Source organism: Carassius auratus, chromosome 17 (assembly GCF_003368295.1).
Source record: "Carassius auratus strain Wakin chromosome 17, ASM336829v1, whole genome shotgun sequence".
In the NCBI taxonomy this organism is placed as follows: domain Eukaryota; kingdom Metazoa; phylum Chordata; class Actinopteri; order Cypriniformes; family Cyprinidae; genus Carassius; species Carassius auratus.
Window position 1 is genome coordinate 22,694,253 of NC_039259.1, and position 24,057 is coordinate 22,718,309.

Here is a 24,057-nt window from a genome sequence, read left to right on the forward strand (position 1 = left end):
AATAGAGAGCAAAATAAGTGTGAAAACCCCTTCTTGAGGGTCGTGAGAGGTTTATGCACCAGTGCATTGTGGGTGAAGTTCACAGGGGATGCTGGGACTAATCAACGCTGAGATCTGACACCTCGTGCCTCGATGAGACCAACAGGGGTGCAGTTACGATACACAAACTACATAGTGAAAGAGAAATGGGGAGGGAAAAAAACAGAGAAGGTACTTTGCCGTTTTCAGTTCCAGCATACCATTCACAGCTAGCGTGAAAGACCTTCCGTTTCAAGCCTTTTCCCTTTACCTTGATGGGCCCAATGTTTTCTAGTTGAGGTTTGGGAAGGAGCAGAAAAATCACAGCATTTCTCTCTAAGGGTGCGAGAATGGACAGAAGCGGCAAATAGAGAGGACGTCAAGAGAGAGGGGAGGGACGGGAAAGATGCAAAGTGATGTGGAATGTAAGAGAAAGTAGAGAAAGAATACAAAAAAAGACAGGAGGAAGAAAAAGAGAAGAAGAGATACAAGATAAAGGTGTGAGTAGGCCGAGAGGGAAAACAGTAGCAGGTGCACATAAAATGCAAGAGCTGATCTCTCCATACGCTCATGAAGGTTTATTATTCATACACACACTCGACTTACACACACACACAATGTAAAAAGATGTCAGGATTACCACCCACTAGTAGCTTAAGTCTACAAACAAATGCAGTGACACCAACCTCACTGAAACGATACTGCAACACCTCATGTAATACTCAATGGTTTTGAATAATACAAGGAAACCATCTGCAAAAAGCTGGACCTGAACAACATCTGTAAAGCAATTGTGCTCAGCAGTAGGGTTCCGGAAGTAAAATGCCATTCACATAATGCAACATTATTTATAAAAAAACATTGCAAAAAATACCTGCACATGAGCTTTGTGGTTGTTGAAAAAGAGAAAATTACACTACCATTCAAAAATATCGGCTCGATATGATTTTTAATGCTTTGTTTGATACAATCAAACAGTAATAATATTGTGAAATATCACTACAATGAAAATAACACTTCTTTGTTTGAATATAATTTAAAATTAGCAGTAATTAAATTTATTCTTTGATGCAAAGTTTTTCAACATCATTACTCCAGTCTTAAGGGTCATGTTATGCTGTGATGTTGTGTTGTTATGATCAAAAGTTGTTTGAAGAACTCTTTATTAAGAATCTTCAAAAATGCTTATGAAAAAAAGGAAAAGTACTTCCGGAACAAAGGTTGCTAAAAAAGTTGCTGAGCTCTATTATCCACATGAAAGCTGTTATACTGTACCGTTCTGGTGATTCCATTCAACAATTACACATATAGACAGACATATGTGTGGTATAGAGAATATAAGATGAGGTGAGTGAAGCTATGTGAGATCATGCCGGACACACACTTGAATGCTAGGAACCTAGAAAGAGGTGAAGAGGAGTCTAAATGTTGGCCAGTATTAGGGTGAATCTTGTGTGAACATGCCATGCAATGAATGCTCCAGACTTCCCACTGTACAAAACACAGAAAACATTGAAAAAGAAGGGAACACGTTTCAGTAGAAAGGAATCGAACAAACAAGATGAAGCGAAAAGAGAAGGAGCTCATAACGTTGTTACAAGCCAAACCAACGAAAAAGACAATCAGGCAGCCTCAGTGTGCGGCATCTTCAGGAATCTTACCTTTAGTTACACACAAGTGAAAGATTATGATCTGAAGGGGAAACATAAGATAAACAAAATAACAAAAATAACAAAAATTAAATGGGAATGAAAAAAAGAAAGAAAAGAAAAATGATCATTTGGGTTTAGAAGGTACCAGGAAAAAGCCAGAATAAAAGCTTTGGGTTTGAAAAACAACTCGATTTGCATAAAATACACAACTCGGCTCAAAAGCAAATAGTGTTGCAATGACTGAACTAAAACAAATTCATTTGTGTAAAGTCATGCGTGTCAATGAAAGGCTTGCATAACAACTCTATTTGTGTATTACATTCTCAGTGAGTGATTGGGGGAAATTAAAAAAAAAATAATCTTGTTTTCTCAGAAATGTCTTACGGCTACTTCGGGACTGCCTTTGCTTCAAGTTCAGCAATGCTAAGACCATGGCTTTTTTGACTCCCAGAAAACAAAAGTTTATGTTTGAATATTTGAGGTCAGCAAGGATGCATTAAATTGGTCAAAAGTAGTTTTAAAGACATTTATCAATGCAAATAAATGCTGTTTTTCTGATTTCCATGTATCACTGCAACAATTGGTTTCTGCAACAATATTAAGATGCACGACAGTTATCAACTCCAGTTGGTGTTTGAAATGTAATATCACAATATTACAGTTTTTTTTTTATTGCTTTTTTGACCAAATAAATGCAGACTTTGTGAGAATAACAGACTTCTTTCCAAAAAATTAATAAAAAATAACACCACCACTTTTGAATGGTAGTGTTTTCGTATATATCGAATGCAGTGTTGCTTCGGATAAAGCATCTGCAAAATGCATAAAAATGTAAATATAATGACTTGACAGAAATTAAGTGTGCATGTGATCCTATAAGCTTGTAACTGAATGAAATTGTGAGTGAAGGTGAGCAGTGAGTGGTGTCAAATGACAGATGAATTTAGAATCAGTTAATTTGGTCAATGCACACCTGCTTCAGAGGGAAGATGGTGGAAAGGTGCAGGGCAGAAAACTCGAGCCGCGTAGTCCTCAAACGTTGTCGGTTCCAAGTGGTGCTGGACTATCGTCTCCAGATATCTCGCTCTCTCTTCATAGCTGATAATCATACGAGTTAAAGTCAAACAAGATTGGTGCATCGATTTCATAAGCGACAAAAACACATCAATAGGGGTCAAACAGTTAGCCAGGATGCCATGGGTTAATAATTCTCCCATCATACTGTAAACCGTATTACGAAGCTGTCATTGCTTTATGTATGGTGACATTGGGTATCAATGGACATCTTACTGTCTGTGTTATTCGGTTAAGAAAAATGATAGTATTGAGTAAATGGAAGGGATTGGATTAAGTTGCTGTATGGGTTTAAAAACAGAGGGATTCTGTTAATGGAGACGATTTGATTAAGTAGACCAGTGGCATATGGTCTATGCTGCATTCATAACTTAGTAAACCAAGAGCACACTGTTCGGATAACGACGGATGCGGTGTCACTGGAGAAACTTGATGGAGGAGTCCTGCTGGGACGAACAGGAGGGAGATATTCTCAGCTCTAGTTCTTTAGGTGTTTCTGCCGGTGAAGAGGAACACGTAGGAAGCATCTCCATTAGGAAACGCAACACTCACGCGGTTCTGTCGTTTGCCTTTTCCTGTCTCCAGCAGACCTGTTTCCTTCCGACGGGTCCCGCTGCTTGACAGCGAACCCTAGCGCGAGTGGGTGAGAGGTTCCCACAGAGGAGAAGAGAAAGCAGCTAGAGAAAGTGTCTGTGGGTGCGACGTAATTAGACACATGCTGTACTACAACCGTAAGCAGAACGTGACTGAGCCTTGAGAGCAGTGTTAACAGCTCAGAATAGCACTCATACGGTCTCACTGATTGAAATATTCAGTCACGACTGCTACAAATGAATTTAAGACTTCAGCTGTGGCCTCCCTGTTCTGCACAGTGCCTCTGTCTCATGAACCACTAGCAGATAACGGACACAGACACGGACTAATTTATATATCCCACAAAACGTGCCAGGAAAAATACATTCACAAAATCCTATATACATAAGAAATTAAATAGACTTGTATATACACAACATATATTTAATGTTATAACTACCGCTGCTGTGCTTCTTAATAGCTCTCTCAGAGCCGCCCAACATGTGGTCACCATCCTGAACCTGAGATGAGCCTCTAATGCCACCGTCACCAAGACAACAAATCCTCTCCGCTCTTGACTTCAGATGCTCTTTGTGTGTCACAAAGAGAGAGGTAAAGAGAAAAACAGTTCTTCTTTTTTCCCTTCTCTCTTTTTTGCACCATGTATTCACCCAAATAACCCAGACCTTGCATCCACTGTAATTGAATTTTTGATGGGTGGTGTTTTTTTTTTATGACGGCTTGTTAAAAAGGAGAAAGTCCTTTTAAGAGAGTGCGTGCCGGGTTCTTGCGCCCTCTCAAGCATCACATGCTAGAAGAGGAGGGGAGGATAAAAAAGAGCCTTTTGTGCATTACCAGAAACTCATTTTCCTTGTGGATGAGAGGCAGAAGGGGGGAAAATACTCCTGGCCTCTTCCCCCCCTCCTACGGAGTTTTTCATTGTCACCGCGTTGAACTCCTGGGCTCTGGAAGGAAAGAGAGAAATTGCCACTGAAGAGACAGCAAAAGTGAGCTTGTTAGCACATTAGGAGTGAAGGGCTCATGGTGGGCTCCAGGAACAGTCCCTGGTGGTGTGTTAATTCAGCACTCTGAACATGCTGGTGCTGATAGCCTCCAAATTGATCACTCCTGCTACCCTCGATTTTGTTCCCTCCTCCTCTCGAAGCCGGTGGCAGCGCTGGAGAACAGAAGCACACATCTGGAAAGGAGGAGAAGCTTTTCATGATGTTAAAATCATGTCAGCCACTTTGACCCGACAACTCCTCTAAGATAACATGGTGTCTGGCGAACACTTTTAGGCAGATGCCAGTGACCTCTGAGAGACGTCAGAACCACTGGCTAAAGAAAACAATGATAATGTGAAAATTTGAAGAATTAGCTCCCTTTTAATTCATGATTGTGAATTGGCCACACTCCACAGGAAACTGGAATTGGAATATGAATTGGAATGACAATTTAAATAATAAACACAGATAATTCTGTGAAGTGAAGTTTTATTTCACCCCGGATCAACAAAAATTAACTTGCAATAACAGTTTGCAAAATTTGGGGTCAGTAGGATTTTTTTTTTCTTGCCGTTTGACATTACTGTTTTCACAGAAATACACTAGTCAAACATTTTTGAACAGTAAGATTTTTTTTATTAATATTATTATTATTATGTTTAAAACAGAGTAGAATGTTTCCAGGTTTCTTTGATGAATAGAAAGTTTCAGAAGAACAGCATTTATCTGAAATAGAAATGTTTTGTACTGGGGTAATTTTGCTGAAATTCAGCATTGCCATCACAATTATTTTTAAATGCATTTCAAAATATATTAAAATATTCAAAATATATTAAAATATATATATTTCACAATATTACTGTTTTTACTCTATTTTCCATAAAAAAATTCAAAAACATAAAAAATAATAAAATCTTACTGACTCCAAACTTTTCAACATTCTAAGTTTTATGTTTTCTATTTAAAAGTTAGTTACATGAACATGAATTTCAATTCAATTCACTTTCTTTACGTTAAAATTTTTTAATTTAAGTTAATTCTGCATTCAGTTTGTCACCTCAAATAAAATCCAATTTTCAATTTCATCTACAACATTTTCATTATACTGAACTAATTTCTAACCGAATAATACAATACAATATGAACAAATAAAAAAGGGCATCTCAAAGGACATTTGTTCCTGGAAACAGCAGTTCATCCTAGAGTTCTGGGACGGACGAATGTGTGACAGTAAAAGGATGACACACGGCCAATATTTCCACTCTTTGAGAGCAGAGCTATTCCCTGCTCTCCCCTTGCAAATTAACACAGCACAGTAACTGACGAGCTCCAGTGAGAATGCTGTCCCAAATCACGCGCACACACACACACGCCTCATTTTAATTACACACATGATCAGTCATTTTCTCCACATGGTGTGCACTTGTTATTATCTGTGTTGAGAATTCCTCTGTAGGACAGCATTGGCACCTTACAAAAGAAACCCAGAACAGGATCCACAGCCCCACAGAGAGAGACACTGTCCGGCTGCTGAACAGCTTTCGTGTCTTCACACACAACCCTGTGGGACATGCACAGAGGAGTCCGCTCACTCAAACCACAAACCGCAGGGTCTCCACAGGTGCTTTTGTCAGGACACGTCTGTCAAACCCTGTGAGAAATCACTTAGCTGATTTACAGTTTCAGTCACGCTGCTTAAAGGAATAGTTCACCCAATTATGAAATTTGCTGAACATTTACTCACCCTCAGAACATCAAAGATATAGATGAGTGACTTTCTTTATCAAAACGGATAAGAGATTACATCACTTGCTCACCAATGTGAATGGGTGCCGTCAGAATAAAAGTCCAAATATCTGATAAGAACATCATAATAATCCACAAGCAATCCACTTTAGTCTCTAAATTAGCCTCTTGTGATGCAAAAAGCTACGTTTGTAAGGAAAAAAACAATTTAAGGCACTTTAACTTTAAATCAATACTTTTAGTCGGTCTATAATCCATAATAATGAAAAGGAAAGTTTTAGACTGTTGTTTTCACTTGTAAACTATGCTTGATGAGTTCATTTAATTACATTTTTTGATTCAGATAAGATGACTTCCAATGAAGAATGCAATGGTATTAATAGAGGACTGCCATCGATAAAGAAATCTAATCAGATCTACCCACTTAAACACATGAAAAAAATTCTGCAGCAAATATTAAAATGTTGATTAAACCTACTTAGAAAAGAAACCTTACAAATGAACATATAAGCAGCCAAAATCCGCCAATACAAATACATCCTCACCAATGCTGGAGAGGCAGAGGGAAAAGAGATCAGAAAAGTGACAGAGAAAAACATCACACAAATAATCAAATTTGAGGAGTTTTACAGAGTATAATTACAGAAATCTATGTGTGCCCTGAAGTGCAGGCTAATCGGTTTATTTTTCCATCTGATGCCTGCTGATATCGTGGCCCTAACAGTGATTTTATTAGCGAGGCACGGTGCAGCGGCTGGCTGCCATAGTCCCATCATTACGGCCAATGTCTCCGCGTGGCACAAGCAGATGAGAGGAGAGATAGCCCAGGCTAATGCACCGTTGCCTGGGGCTCCGAGACACTGATCTGGGCCCGGGCTCCAGCATCACAGCCTCTCCTATTAATCTCCGCTGAAACCAAATTGAAGGGCTTGTGAAATACAGGCCCGAGAGCGTTCGGCCCGATTTATCGCCCTGTGTCCTGTCCCCGCGCCCCAGGGGGAAAGTGATGTGCGTGCTGCTGTTGCAAATGCAACATTTATTTAACATTCACGATGTGCAAGTCAGCTCTAATGCTATCAGAGAGGGCAGCGTGTACGCCGAGCTACACGTACGTGGTGGGCCTGATTAGTATGAATGAGTGAAGGTGGGCTTGCCATCTGCCTCCTGTGCATGTCTTTTTTAAACAGTAACCTGATTTTGTGGTTTTACTGAGAGTGGAGATTTTTCACCATAGCTTTCAAATGCCACGGCTATTAATTCTTTTAATCACATTTAGTTTCGCAGAAACAGTCAAGGTCTGAATTCGCACGAGGAGTGTTTATCTTCGAACAAGTTTCAGCAGGTTCTGATGCGCCACTGGACAAAATTATAATATACTTATATACTTATAAATATATTTTTAGCCAATTCTGTGGGTTATCTTCACAGCTCTACCAGTTAAAAAAACATGGATGGACAGATAGACAGACAGAATGACAATAGAATAAATGAAAGACAGACAAAATATAGAAGACAGACAGAAAGACATACAGTAAGATAGGACAGGGAGACAGAACAACATATAATGGTAGAACAAATGACAGAATGACTGATAAAATTATAGAATGACAGACAGATAAAATTAGAATGACAGACAGTCAGAATGAAAGACGTACAAACAGATAGACAGAACAACAGAATGTTAGAATGACAGAGACAGACAGACAGACAGAAGACAGAACAATAGAAAGAACAGAAGAAAGAACAGAAAAAAGAATGATAGAGGGACGGATAGATAGGAAGATAGAACAACAGATATAACGGTAGAACAAATGACAGAGCAACAGAGCAATAAAATGACAGACAGACAGATAGAGACAGACATGCGTTTGTGCTACACTAACCACAAACTCCATGAGAGAAGCCTGCAGCACATCCTAAACACTTCGTAAGAGTCAGAGCCACATTCCCCATTGCCACGCACCCCCAGGGAGCTTGTTGTTTACCAATCTATCCCGAGCCGGAGGGGGCCACACAACAACACACCCTGCACCTCACTCATTCACACACGGTCTGTGCTTGACTGACTGGAAAGTCTGGGGATGAAGCTGTCGGTGCTAACAGGTCAAAACAGGAGAGAAGTTAGGAGGAGTGGCTGGCTCAGTGATTGACAGACATGTTAATGCCACTGAGGTCAACTGTGCTGGAAAAACACAACAGCGACGGGTGTCGCTTGTGCAGTTACAGTAATGACTAATAAACAGAATAAAGACATAGACAGAAAGAGAAAGAAAATAGCAAAAGCAATTAAGCACTGACCCCACCATTACCCCCCCCCCCCCTTAATCTGTTCCACCCCCTTTATCGCACTGATGGGACAATTAGTGAATAGTGCAACCTTCCATCCCCCTTCACACACACACACCAGCAAACCACGTTGTTACTGGGACACAATAGGCCCATTGTGAGAGCTGGCAGTGTGTGGCAGCGCTGCCCGTTAGGCGTTTGGCTGTGGCTATGTCGAGTGTGTATGTGTGTGTGCGCGCGGGCCGCTCAAGCATGGGGACAAAAGGGGGAAGCGCTGGCCTGCTGCTTCCATCAGCTCGGTTGCCTTTGGAAAAGCCAGAGTCAGAAGGAAGGAGGCTATGACCCAAAGCTCTTCCACTCTCTCCGCTATCACGCCCTGCCATATGCTGACCCCAGCAGCCCGGCACTTATCGCTGCCAATCAGCAGCCAGCGGGCCTGCCCCCACTGTCATGCCGGAGCTGGAACGGTCCCACACACACCACTGGACTGGCACGGCCAATTGGGAAGCTGCTTAGCATGTCCCCTGCTCTCCCCCTGCATCCCAATCGACCACTGACAGATGGAAGATGGCCGTGACTCTTAGACTTACGTGTTTTTTTTTTTTCTCGCAGAGTCCAAGCCAACAACACCCAATCTCCCCCCGGCCAACTCGCAGCCGTGAGCCAGACAGATCAGATAATGTGGGTTTCTCTCACCGTGCAATCAGGGCTTGAAGGACCAGATCTAGATCCACTTAATTCCAGGATGCGTTACAAGAAGACTAGCAGCTGTAGCGATCCGGTAGCCTTGGGGCGAGACAGGTCAACTAGCTCTAATCAAAGTGGGGTGTTTAAAACGCACACACACTTCCACATATGGCAGCCCAGAACATTTTATCACTCAGACCCAACATGGTGCCCTCAGAGACTAAGGCTGCTTGGAAGGCCCCAAGCTTGGGCTCTTTTTCCACACATGGACCTTTGGATTAGTCCTGTGCTATCTGTGGTGAACCCTGTTATTTTGTCTGCCCAGCATTCATAACACTGACCCACGCCAGCTACCTGCTATCTGCAGTTTTTTTCCCCCTTTCCCTCCAACAGACATTAAGACCAAAGAGGCGCCTTTCTATCCATTCCAGGCCCTAATTTCACAGTCATGCCGAATGAGGGATCAGTGCGCGGGGAGGCAGATGGACGCAGCCCGGGGCCAAGAGAAGGAACTGGAACTTAGAGTCAGGCACAAGAGAGGTTGAGGCGTGTTGGCTTGCAGAATGAGAAAAGAGAAGAGATGAAGGAGGAAAAAAAAAAGTGAGAACAGCTAATTAAAAAGTTTGTTTCAGGGCAATAATTTTGGGAAAAAAGATGTTTTGACATTGCTTAAAAAAAGCATAATGCAGACTTTTTATAAAAGGAAAATGCTGGTCTGTCTTTCTTAAATCTAGATCATTTACCTCACAACACATGTCTCTGCTGAGCTAAAGAGGGGCTTTTGTGATCATGCGTCAGCTGGTGCATCATTTGAACATTTCTAAATAAGGACCTCTTCAGCAAGAACAGCACCTGACATTTGCATCAAGACCAAATCTAATTTAGTTTTTCTGTGAAACTTAAAGTGGTAAACTGAAGCTCAGTGTGCAACGCAATTCAAGTGGAAGACAATGAGTATGATTATACGGATGGAAAAACACTTGAAATCCAACTTATTCTTTCCAAGTGTACTTATTTGAACTACTTCCACATCTTTCAAATTACACAAATCAACCGAAACAATGTGAGCGCTGCCAGTGAAGTCCAATTCATGCAATCACTGACTCTTAAGATTCAATTCTTTAGTGAATCAAAAGCATGTAGCCTAAATCCCCAAACAAAATATTCTATTGGTCCAGTTCTTTTAGTGACTTAACATACATTCTATTATACGACTAGTTCCTTATGGGGACTGAACCAGCAACTTTACCAGCTCTGCACTTTAACTACTACACCACACCTCCTGTTAGAGATTGATTCAGAGATATGAGGATGTTAGAGGGACAATTAGGCTTTCTTTTTTTTGGCACTGACTGCATGTGGCGGCACCATCAACAGGTAAGCAGGAGATACTGTGACTTCCTTCCTTCCAACCCTGGGGTCCTCTCAGTCTCACGGCCCGTTTTCATTGCAGGAGAGCAGCTTGTCTGGCACATAGACCTTCTAATCACTACTAGCCTGCCATCCATCCCTCCCAGTCATCAATTATTCGCACAGGACAGAATGAAAGGAAGGTGCGAGGGGCGCTCAAAGAAAGAGAAAAAAAAGAGAGCTAGGGACAGTTTCGAAATAAAGGGAATCAGACTGAACAGAAAAAACAGACCACGAGAGAGAAAAGAGAAAGATGGAGAGAGAGAAAAGGTTTGGAGAGACATCCGTCGATAATGACAGATTACTGTAATTCAGGCTGTCAGGAGCATCGACCTGTGCGGCTCACGCCAATCAATAGCTCAGTCCACTATCGAGCTCCGCGCAGGCACACAGATGGGCGAGATTGCTGCGAGCGAAAGACTCAAGCTGAGCCAAACAATCTCTCTGGCTTGGAGGACATGGCAGATGAGAATCGCTCCCCCCCCCCCTTCTCTCTCCCCTTTTCTCCCCTCCTCTCCGACTTCGCTTTGTTTTCTGGAAGTAGCATCTTTTCGAGAAAAAAAAAAAGAGCGCTCTTAAAGAAAAGGAGACCAGAGAGGCTTGGACTTGGAAACATTTGGATACTGAACATTATCTAAAGCATACAGTGGCTGTAATTAGTTAGCAACAACTGTTTTTGGACAAAAGAAAGTAGACTGGGAAACGAAAAGAAACTAGATTTTTATAGTAGCACTTGACCATGCAAAAATGATGATGGGTGGTTTGTTGCTAACAAGTTCAAATCCATGCTGCTTGTCTCATTCTGACCAAATACCTTCAACCTTTCTTCTATCTTCTTTTTTTCTTATCAAAATGATGATCCTTTAAGAATCAAAAGAGCCAACCATTAATAATATTCTGGTCTATAGTTATGGCTCAGGTTCATCCTTCAATGTAAATTGGGGTGGTGTTGGCGCAGTGGATAAGACGCATGTTATTGGTCAGAGACCTGGGTTCGAATCCACTGATTGACACCAATGTGTCCCTGAGCAAGACGCTTTGGATAAAAGCGTCAGCTAAATGAATAATTGTAATGTAAATGTAAAACTACGAGATTTTTTTCCACTCGCCAGTCCAAATCACTTAAAGCAATAGCTTTAAAGTTTAATACTAAAGGTCCAAATCCCCAACCCTAAAACACACTAACTAACAACCTTGGTAAGCACCACTAATTATTAAGACTGACAATTCATTAGATCTAGACATTGCAATTAATCTCATAATTAAATGCAGTGTTCAGGATCAAAATTAAATCAAAATAGGAACCACAGATTCCCAATACTATAATACGTAATAAACATTATTGTTCAAAAGTTTGCGGTCAGTAAAGCATGCATTAACTTAATCAAAACAGACAGTAAAGAAATGTATATTGTTCTATTTTATATATATATATATATATATATATATATATATATATATATATATATATATATATATATATATATATAAATATATATAAAAGCCTGCAGCACTTCATTTACACATCATTTATAAAAACAGATTTCAGTTAACTTTTTTCACATTAAAGCTGACAGCTCTAATATTACGTAATGGTAATTAATAATAACTTGTATGTATAACAATAAAGAGGTTTAACTAGCCTTAAAAAAAAAGATTAAGTACAACAGCAGAGGTTTAGATCGTGTGACAGAGAAAAAGGGAGACAGAAAAAAACCCACTAAATTGCCAGAGAAGACTTTCAAAAGCAAATGGCTGTGCATCACGGTTAGCAGACACTGAAGAGTGATCAGAATGATTCCATCACCCGCATGACTGGGTGAACAGAGAGCTGTGCTCTACATGTGCAGAGCTGAGAAATAAGACATCAATAATTATCGAGCGGCTCTACCTGCTTCCATCAGAATCAACCTGACAGCTCACAAGTCACACGTGAGCCAGGTCTGTATGGCAGGAGGAAAGAACAGAAAACCATTGATAATAGGCTTCTGCCACCTTAAACATGACAAAAGCTATCATGTGCACTCGTTAAAGTCTGGAAAAGGATACAAATTTTGGTAAAGAGGGATGAGGGATTTCAGAGCTCTGCTGGCGTTGATGGCTGTGGCTCGCACCACTGTGGGTAAGATATTTCCATCCACTATTGCTCCATCAAATAAGGGACCAAAGAACGGCACCTGTGGAAAGTGAGATGACATGATATATGAACACTTAATGGCCCATGAAGAGCAAAATGTGAACAGCAAAACATACATTTCAATCAGTATTAAGGCCTATTCACACTCACAGATGTTCACATTTTCAGCATGAAAAATGTCCATGACAAGATTATAAAATGAAACAATGAATCTGTATAAACTCCTTCACACTGAGTCTGAAATATTGTATTGTGATGGTTTGTTTTTTTGTCTGATCCTATTTATTTTATAGAGTTTGGGATTTTTTTTTTCCTTTAAGATATTTTTCATGCTTTTATTGAAGTCTATTATGCTGATCAAAGCTACATTTATTAAATCAAAAAAAAAAAAAAAAAAAAATAGAGTGAAATATCAGTTTCAGAACTTGAAATAACTTTTGTAATGGAATATATTTTCTGAAATGTAATTTATCCCTGTGATCAAAGCTGAATTTTTAGCATTATTACTCCAGTCATAACTTCGGAAATCATTCTAATATGCAATATGAACATTCTTTTAATTCAATGCTGAAATCATTGCTGCATAATATTTTTGTGGAAACCATGATACATTTTCAGGATTCTTTGATGAACAGAAAGTCTAAAAGAACAGCAATTATTTGACTTTTTTTGTAACATTATAAAAGTAATGATTTATACTTATATAAACAGAATGTGTCTTTGCTGAATAAAAGTATAAATTTATTTCAAAATAACAATCTTATCGACTCCAAACTCTAGAATGATAGTGAATTTGACATTTTTCAGATAAAGAACATTATATTCAGTAAAACTTTTGTTTTCATAATGAATAGTTTGGGTCTAAAACATTGTTTGCAAATACTTAGTTTCATCATCTTTTTGTGAACATGACTTTACTGATCCTATAAGCTAGCAGCTTTATCCTTCAAATAAAAGGAGGCATGGAAATGTCAAAACATATTTCAGCCTGTTACATAAAAAAATCCCTGACATTAAGCAGAAAAGACACACTGAATAGCCCTCATGCACTGAAATGGGGTCTAAATGGACTTTCATAAAAGCCAGACCTCGTCTTTTTTTATCTCTCCATCTTTCTACATTTCCTCAGACTGCATGAAAGACTGAGCCTCTCGTCTCGGATCCATCTCCACAGCGGAATTCGATTCTGAGAATCCCATTCATTCAATTAGCCCTGACATAACTGAGCAGGAAGCAATGGCTGGTAGTGCCCAAAGACAGATATGCTTCCACTGTCTCCTGTACGAAACATTGAGCTCGTTTACAGAAAAACAAATGGATGTGATGCACAAACAAATATCTCTGATTTACTGTATACTGATCTCTCTGTTCAGCAAAATAGTTTTTTCCTGTTTAAAGTATGGACCAGGGTTTCAGGGAATTCGAATGCATTAAGCCCATTTAAAAAAACTGGTTAAAAAAACGAATTCACATGACTCTTTATTTTAAACTCTTTTAATTATACTTTTAAACTGGAAATCTCCGGACTCTCCATCGTTCAAAGTGTGGTTAAGTGAATTGTTTCACGTCATACAATTGGAAAGGATATGGTCCTTGGAGTCCAAAACTCACCGCCAATTTCAATTTATATGGCAGTCCTTCGTGGATTTCCTCAAAGTCTGAATAATGTATCATTATTGTTCTCTTTGTAACAATTCATGTATGATTAGGTCTTGTTTATATTAGTCCTGTTGTTTTTTTTTTTTTTTGTATGGTTGTATTGTTAGATTTTCTTTGTTTTAATTTGTACATCATGTAAAAAGTAAAAAAATAAAAATAAAAAATAAAAATAAAAGAATTCACAAGTGTCAAAAAGTCTTAAAAAGAGTCCAAGGTGTCACGTTCTTTTGGTAATAAAATAAATATTTATATAACACTGTTCATTATAAGGGGTTTTACACAACTGTTCAAAAATTTGAGGTCAGAATGTTTTGTTTTTTTTTGCAATAGTCTCATATGATCAAGACTATAAGTATTATTTATTGATAAGGAAATGCCTTATTGTAAAATAAAAATATTAATTACTTTTATTACTACATATTAATTACTAAATTATATTTTTGAACAGTAGTGTATATCCAACATTTTATCCCCATCCTGCAGATTTACTCATAAATGATAAAGTTTTCTACTATAGTCACGTGCTTTAATATGTTTTACAAATCTATTTGAATGAATTAAAAATAATTTAAAAGATTATTTAATTCATACAATTATTTGTTTGTAGCATGTCCAGTTACAGACAGGAATCAGCAATGATTCAATGACAGTTTTGTCCTTACTGGTTCACTGTAGAGCTCACCTCTGGTTTTTTGATGATCTGGATGCTGTACATGTGGTTCTTCATGGGGTAGATGATGATGAGCACGTCTCCAAACTCAGTAGGAATGATGCCTCTCCGGTAGTCCCGCGAGTGCTCGGACCAAACGATGTGCACTTCATCGTTACCCAAGTGTCTCAGCTGTATGGAGAGAGAGAGAATGCATAAAAGATGTCATTAAGATTATGGTTTTGTCAAAACAGATTTAAAGCATACTTATCAAAGATATGCTTCCTCTATAGTAACTTAATGCTGAATGGTGATACCTCACTTTCATTGTGGGGTCAGTTTACTCTGAAACAATACAAGAAACCTTGAGTTTTCTATGCTGGTCATATTTAATGACCGTCATGCTCTCCAAAACAAATAAAAAACTGAACTGGTTTGAACTGAATCTTGACTGCATGTAGCCGTGGTACAGTGCTATCCACTCCAGTGTTATTAACCTTGCCGTCTCTCCTCCTCTCATCTATCTTCCACCGATCACTCCATCTCCCCGGGACCTGCTCAATCACTGCCAGGGCAATGGGCGCAGCGACCCGTCAACTGTCCCGGGCGACGGCTGCAACCTTTATGCAGTCAATGACAAACTCTGTCCTTTGGACTCAGCAATGGACATTGTTTATTTCTTTAACAGCTTTGCAATTATGGCTCAAGTTACTTAAAACAGCAAGGATCATAGGAACGTGAAGCTGAACAGGTCCAAAATGAATACCCTACGACCTTCATATGAATATAGCAGTGAGTGACTAGTTTTTATATGGTTCAACAACAAAAAAATCAAAGCAGCAAAATAATTGCCATAACTGCCATAAGGTAACAAAATAATAATAATATATAAATAACAAATAATAAGTAGATAAAAGTACAAAATAAAAATAAAACTATTTAACATTATGATAAATAATAGATTTAATACAAATATTTAATAAAAACATATGTGCTGATTTATTTTGATGAAGTACAAACAAAATTTATGGCCACTAAATTTTCTCAAATCCCTTGCAATTGGCAAGTGTAAATGTTTTTTATACAATAAATTCTCTGAATTAAGTCAAAATTGTGTGCCAGAAAGACAATAAATATATAATAAAAATAAATATATTTAAAAATAATATTTATTAATTTCACAGATTATTTAATTTTTAAAATAATTATAATTAAATCATATTTAATAAATATATTCTAGAATATATTTTTTTTCATTATAATTTTCATGGACAATAACGGCTGACAAATTTTCTCAATTCACTTTCAATTCGCAAGTAAACTTTTTTTAACCGTTCAGAGAGTATAAACAGCAGCTGTAAGTAGAAGAAAGAAAAAAAAGCAGAGAAATCAATGTGTGTGTGCTGTGGCACCAGCGGCTGCGCTGACACGCTTTAGTGTCTAGTTAACATGGTTTAGAGTTGCTATCGGAAGATCATGCTCTGGATAGCCTCTCCAGCAGCCCTTGCAAATCCAATTTGCCTCTGAGAAGTCATGATAGGCAAAGAAGCACAGGGACAGACCCAATCTAATTTGGGTGGACTATAGCAGTGTTTGGCGTGGAGGTCCCCTCAGCTCCCCTGCAGGGCAGGGACGGCAGTCCAAAACCCCTTCACTGGCTCAACCGACCCACACGGCACTTCACCTCATGCCTTGTGCTCAGATTACAGCCATGAATTACATCCAGCCTTCAGCTGCACTGCCGCAGACCAGGGACTGCCATTTAGTTCCAGGGTGTGTGTCCGTGTGACAAAATGATTGGAGTTTTATTGGACGATAAGGTGGTCTGGACTGAGAGATTTCTTTCATCTCTCAGCCATCTTTGTTTAATCATGTAATATCATTCTGAGAAATGCCACATTCGATTGGCGGCCCATAGTGGAGATCGTGGCAACATTTTGGTAGAACTTCAAAAGGCCCTTCCTCATTGTGATGAGAAGATATACAGATCTGAATTAAATTTATTATTGCAAGATGAGCTCAGTCACTTCAATGACACAAAAACAGAGAAAAAAGAAAAGTTTGAATTATAGAAGACAAGTGATTTGGCTTACCACAGTTATGGTAATGAATGAATCCTTGATTTTACGGTGTTAAAAAGATAAGTTTTGTACAGTTCTGCATTTTATTTTCCTCCTAAAAAACTCATGTATATGTGACATATTTTAGATGACTTTAACCCTTTAACAATTTTTGCTAATGTTTAGAAGATTAGGGCCAGTAAGATAAAAAAAAACTGAACTGAACAAGAAAAAACTGAAAAAATGAACAGAAAAAGTGTCCGTAATGAGAAATTGTGTTACAGGAGCAACATGGTACATCTATGTTGCTTTTTATTTTTCTCTCTGAATTTCACTCATTTAAAATCACTTTCCACCCTCTCGCTAGTCTGTTTTTACTTCTATATGAAGATCAATCTTATACTGATTTGAAAATCTACAGTTCTACATTCCTTTCTGATTAAGTATTTTCTGAGTTTTAGTCATGTTGACTTTAATTAGCATGTCATTCGTAATCCTCCATTTCTCTCAACAGGGACAAATATTGCTTTAAAAAAGTGGGCCACAAAAACGGACGTAACATCTTGTCATCCTTCTGTTTAAAGCCAATTACAGTCCAACATCTTCCCGACAATATCCCACAACCCCCCTTTCAGCATACCTGCCCAGCTCATAAAAACAGAGAAGATACAATAAGCTGTAGGCGAGACCATTTCAGACTAAACGTGGTAATCTATTTAGAGCCCCCCTTTACTACCCAATAAGCGCCCCATGAAATGTCCCTCTTACGGTCCACTGTAGCCCTCCCTTCCTCCCCAATATCACATTTCTATCTGCGTTCATTAAGTCTTTGGGGCGCATTAGCACCTTATCGCCTCGTCTCTGCCCCAGAAGACGTATGGGTGAGGAAGTGAGGGGACAGCTCTAATGACAAGCGATTGGTCATTCGGCATGGGGCTGGCCGCACCACAAACATCCCCATATCACAGCCTTCCAGCCAAGCTCATTAAAGGTAATGCTGCACATTATTAGATTTGTGCTGCCAATGTGAATTGAAAAAAATACCCATGCAGACTTACATTTGCGGGTGTTTCTTCAAGTACGGACACTTTAATGTCCCAGGGGTTGATTTTTATTAAAACTAACAACTTGTAACAGTTCTTTTTGTTATATATTTGTCTGATTTGGCATGGCTACTTTTTACCATGCCTTTATTTCTGCTACTCTTATTTTATTGTTTACCTTTTTGTCTCAGTTTGTTTGTGTTTAATGCCATTCCAACTTATGTGGCTATTTTCACAGTGAAAACAATTATGGCTAAATTATATCATGTTTTTATCATTTATTTTAGTTCGAAATTCCAAAACAGCTAAAAGAGTTAACTAAAAGAGTTAGTTAGTTTTCTCAAAGGGTTAACACCAGCACAACCTAATAAAACATGCTTAATGGATAAAGGGATTCTACCTTTGTCCCAGATCCAGAACTTCAATCTTAAAACATGAAAATCCACAATAAACATATTAGCATTTTTTAATACTATGATTATCTTAAAGAAATAATCATAAAACATTTAAAAATGTATCGAGCAAAATATATATATATAAAAACTTTCTCATTACCATTAACAATTTTGCCATTAATTATAATATTAATGATTTTGTCGATTTTTTCTACAAAAGTTATACCTGTTTACCATCATACGTAAAGAAAAGTAAATATTACTTGCACAAAATATTTTACTTGCATCATTTCCAGTCCAAATCTGATTGTGTCGATTTATGCAAGACAATATAAAAATATTAACTGTGCATATTTAGGATACAAGTTTGCCACTGAATTAGCCTGAGCAAGACAAAGTAATCTTTTTGCTATCGTCATTTCCACCATTGAATACCGTTAAACAGTTCATCAATTGAGATGTGTGTACACTGTTGGATTTTATTAGTAGACATAAACTAGTCAGAATGCAAAAATTATGTTTAAAGAGAGTTTAATTTATAAAACCCCACTGGGCAAAAAAGTGCCTTAACACCATTACAAAGAGAAAAACTAGAGAGCAATGTTTCTCCATAAGGTCACATCGACTGCGAGGAAGAGTGCGAAAAAGAAAGGGTGCGACATCCCTCTTTAAGTAAAAGAGAGACAAGATAAAAGCCAGTGGAAGAGGCAGAATGAGAGAATAAAGTACGGCTGTTAGGAGTCATTACTTTCTCCTTTTCTCTGTTCTGATAGCAGATAGGACCTTTTCTCTCCACGGGGAACCCAGAAACTGAAAAACGCAGCTCTCTGCAGGTATAAGTGTCCAACCCCTCAGATTAGCCTGGGTTAGGTTTAATGATGAGGTGTGAACACACAGGTCACTGAGGTTCTGTGTCCCACTTCATCCACCGCACAGGAGGAGCAGAGCCGCACTGCTGGAGACAACTCTAGATAGAAGAGCTATGAAAGAATGACACAGACCACAATCTAAAAAGCCTGCCACAGGTGAGCTGGAAGGGGGGAAGTTTAACTCTTTCGAGAATCATCCGCTTTTGGAAAACAAGATTTCTCCTTGTTCCTTTTAGATTGGGGCACTATGCAGACAAAGTGTTCATGAGGCAAAGCTTCAGTCTAGTTGGCCAATCTGCAAAATTGGTTATTTAGATGTTTTGAACCCGTAGACGTAAAAAATAACACAAGCTGTGTTAACATGGACCGTACTAATCCGATCGTAATTGGAATAGAAGCACAATCAGAATTAAAAAAGTCACATGTGAACACGTCAATCAGTTTGAATCAGCCCGATCCGACTAAAATTTCGATCGGACTGTAAGGGGTGGTTTATTCCTTTTGTAATCTGAGCGAGAGGACATGTAAACACTTGATCGGAATGAAAACCGAAACTGGAAAGTACTGCGCATGTGCAGTGACGTAAAAATAGCGTAATGACATATGACGCGTGGAAGGAGCTGTTCTTCCTGGTGAATAAAGTGTAATAAATGAGTGTTTAATCATCATAAAACTCCCCTTTCACTCAGCGTCTGTGAAGTGGAGCAGGACAACATCCCACCAGTCCTTGTTTAAGACTCATCAACAGACGACAGTAAACAGTAAAAACAAAAACAAAACAAGTAAACAGTACTGCACAACAGTTCATGCTCTGTTCGTCACTTAATTAGAACCCGAAATAGGTAAATATCACGTGTGGATTTTAAAACAGCATGCGACAACAGTGGGGAAACTCTGTATATTCAAATAGTGTGCGCATGTCAAAGAGTAAATCAGAATCAGAAGCTTGTAAGATATAAATGCGCAAATCAACAATTTCACTTTATTCAGCGTTCATGTAAACACTACGTTCGGATTCGTCAATCAGAATGAATTCATTCCGTTGGAAGCAAAAAGTGTCCATGTAGACATACCTACTGTTCAGAAATACTAGTTTTACATACTTTAGATAGTATGTCATACAGAATACAAATCTGTTTTTTTACTATTAATTAAAACTAGAAACTACAATTGAATGCAATCAATATTAAATAAATATATATATATTAAAAATGTTAAACATCAAAATACTTTCTTGGCAACTAACTGAAAAAAAAGTGATGATTTACTAATATATGAAACACAAATAAATTGAAACTAAATAGATTTACAAAAAAAACTACTAATTAAATGGCATAAGCACATAACAAAATTACTGAAACTTTAACTAACATGAAACCTGAAAACATAAAAACAAAAGCAAATTCAAAATGCTAAAATGGTATCTAAATAATACTAAACTCCGGTGGAAATTTGTCCTGTAACCTGTTACCGGACTAAAATCGTATGTTGGTTTCGAAATGGCGACTTCTATGAGTTTACCTTTTTAGTGAGCGAGTCGTCTGAGTCCGGAGGCATGCGTGTGGAAACGTGAAACATCACTTCGACTGTAGAGGTGGCAAAGTAAGGCATGGTCAAACCCGTGCTCTTGTTCCTCTGCAGGCCGCCCATGAAACCACAATGACTCGTTAAGTTCACCTGAACAATGAGGAAATAATTTGTTAGGGCCCATGCCTTAATATCATATAAATATTGTGAGTCATATTTAAATATATAATTAGGACATTTATTAATGAATTGCCACCCAGCAATTAATTATCAAGATGTTACCTCCCAGCCCAGGCCTGACACAAAGTCCTCATAGGCCTGACTCCCGGCAGTGTTGGACAGAATTGAGTGCTTGTCTTCCTGCCCCTCTGCCACGTAAAACACAGCAATCTTGTGTGTTTCACGACTGAAAAAGTAAATAGAGAAGAAAGTACATTTAAGAGCAAAACAGGTATGCACTTTTGTTAGGTGGTCTCACAGACTTCAGAAAATCATATCCCTTTGCCCTGACAAGATCATTCCTAATAGCTTTAAAAGAAACAACACTGAATAGAAAGTGGCATTACATACCACTGCCTTGAATCCAGATTCTTCAGCTCTCTCAGTAGTTTTTCGTTCTTCTTCAGCAGGTGGAAACTGTTCCTGGAGACAGGACATTTAAACGTAAGAGCTAATGAAGAGAAATATTCTAGCAGATGACTCATCTTCGATCACTTCAGGTTAATTAGCTTACACATAGACAGGCGATCAACAATAGCATTAATGTAATAAAAAAAGATATATAGATGGACATATATGACAGACAGAGAAGAACAATAATAGAACTATAGACAGAAGGATAGATAGAATGACAGATAGACACTCTAGCTATTATTCGCAGACCCTATTCAGAGAAGCGCTACTCTAGACTGTGTGTTAGATCTCTTTCATTAAGCGAGAGAAGCGCTGCTCTAGTCTGTGAGTTAGATCTCTTTCATTAAGCGGCCGCCTGCTTAATTACAGTCTTCTTTGTTTTTCTCACAGTCTCCCAGAAGATCTGACCCCACGACAGAAACGCAAATGAAAACAAACAACAGAAGATCCTGCGGTGAAAAACACCTTATGACGCGATGAGCCGTAAAACAAAAACCTACACGTCATGAAAAAAATAAAAATGAGATAATCAATTAGGATAATGCGACTTCCTTCCGTCTGTAGCTTTTATAGTTCAGAGTTCAGTTACTTTCTCCCTCTCCCCCTCTTTATCTTTCACTCCCTCCAAGTGGCCGCGTGAGTCATGTGGAAAAGCCACACGATGCTCTCTAAAAGGACTTTTTGTTTTGTTCTCCTTTTCTTTGAGCAGGAGTCTCTTTATTAGCTTGTTGCAATGTAATGGTCTTCATTTTCTCTATTGAAAGTGAGCCATTTCAGGAGGCGAATGCGCGAACGGCATAAAAGGCCGACATTAGGCGCGCGCTCACACACACAATGGCCCGGCGGATTGCAATGCCTTAGTCTCTGACCACGGATAAATGATACATGAATGCCTGGAGAGCGGCAGCAGGACAATTCCTCATTAAACAGCCCCTATGCATTTTCTCCCAGCTCTCCAACTCATAATAACCCTCCAGCCACATTCGAAAGGTAGCAGCCTTTTATTTTCACCTGACGTATCAGGCAAGAATGAAAAGTACCGCTGCTGCTCAGTAGATAACAGACCCCTCAAGAATTAATCCCCCCATAAAAGCTGCGTATACACACACACATACACACACACCATTCACGCAGAGCTGCTAAAGAAAAGCTTTTTCTCTCCTGAAAACTCTATGAGGGAATGGTGAAAAAACAATTTTCCTTCATTAAATCACGTAACACAGAGAATGTATATCATTACAATTAATGCCATTACATTCAAGGTGAAAAATAACCCCAATTTTCCAATTATTTGTCATCTGGAAATATTTAACCATTCTCTGTAATACCACAAAATGGAATGGGATCATTGAACCCTCACAGTCAAACGCATTGAGGGGAACCATTAGGCATTTTGGATTGGGACGGAAACTGAGGTTTGGGCAGTGAGTGAACACCACTGTAGTCTCTATTGGTTGATAAGCTAATCAGAAAAATGTTGACTGTTTAAAGAAGATTAACATGGCTCTGCGCAATCAGGGAGAGGTGCGAGCAAACAGGATGTTTACATGAATTATCGGCCTTCAACAACAGCGTCTCCCAGATTGTGCTAACAAACTCAAGCAAAAAAAAAAAAAAAGTGTGATTCTTTGGGGAAAAAATGGTAGGATGGTTTGATGAATTGTTGCTGATCACTTCATTCCTAGACCAAATTATTAAACTCTCTAATATGGTGGTTAAACAATGCTAACATAAAGACACAACAGAATTGGCGGAATTATGGTAAAATGGTTATTAGTAATACACTGCCCAAAAACTCAATATTGACAAAAAATAAAATAAAAAGTGACTAGCTTTGGTAGCACACTCTAACAACAGACAACACAATATACTTCTCTGTTGATTTTGACATGAACATGATGAAATTAAAAACTTGGATTTCATTATATGATAACTGATTCTTGAGACAGGCTTTTTAAAAATAATGAACAATTAAAAAATACACTGCATTAAAAAAACTGTGACTTCGGGTGCTGAACTCCTGTCAAGCCAGTTGCAACTCAAGTAGTGAGCACATTTATGATGATTATTCTAAGTATATATGCAGTAATTTGTAAGGATCGCTGAGTTTGCCAGAAAACAGAAGCAAAAACAGAAAATTTTACTATAGAATTATTACAGTGGTTGTGTGAGAAATTGTGGCAGATTCGGACAGGATTAAAATGTTATTTTATTTATTTTTTTAAATAACAAATCTAGCATGGGGAACCACAATGGCACAACATGATTCCTGGCGTTTGAATTTTTTGAAGGATCCCTCCTATACATGTTTGACATTTCAATTTTGAGTTACTATCCCATACCTGCAACCACTGTTGTCCATTCTGTTCCTGGAGGAACCCCAATACTACACATTTTCAAACTCTTCCTAATCAAACACACCTGAATCAACTCTGCTCATTAGCAGAGACTTCAAGACCTGAAATGGCTCAGATAAGGGAAGCATCCAAAATGTGTACTTTTGGGGTGCCTCCCAGGACACCGTTGGGAAACGCTGGGGTACACTATTCCATAACACGTTTGTTGCATATACGACTTGTACTTATGTATACTCTATATCAGGGGCTTTCAAACCTGTTCTGGAGACCACTCCGCA

General features: G+C 38.6%; 1 protein-coding gene across 1 annotated transcript in view; it reads right to left on the minus strand.

The window, feature by feature from the left end:
• LOC113117628 (ral GTPase-activating protein subunit alpha-1-like) overlaps nt 1-24,057 on the minus strand; it is a 60,828-nt gene that overhangs the window by 2,028 nt on the left and 34,743 nt on the right. Inside the window, 6 exon segments of the mRNA XM_026286418.1 lie at nt 2,644-2,768; nt 12,500-12,627; nt 14,929-15,087; nt 20,784-20,939; nt 21,072-21,195; nt 21,360-21,431. Of these exon segments, the coding sequence (XP_026142203.1) occupies nt 2,644-2,768; nt 12,500-12,627; nt 14,929-15,087; nt 20,784-20,939; nt 21,072-21,195; nt 21,360-21,431 (764 nt within the window).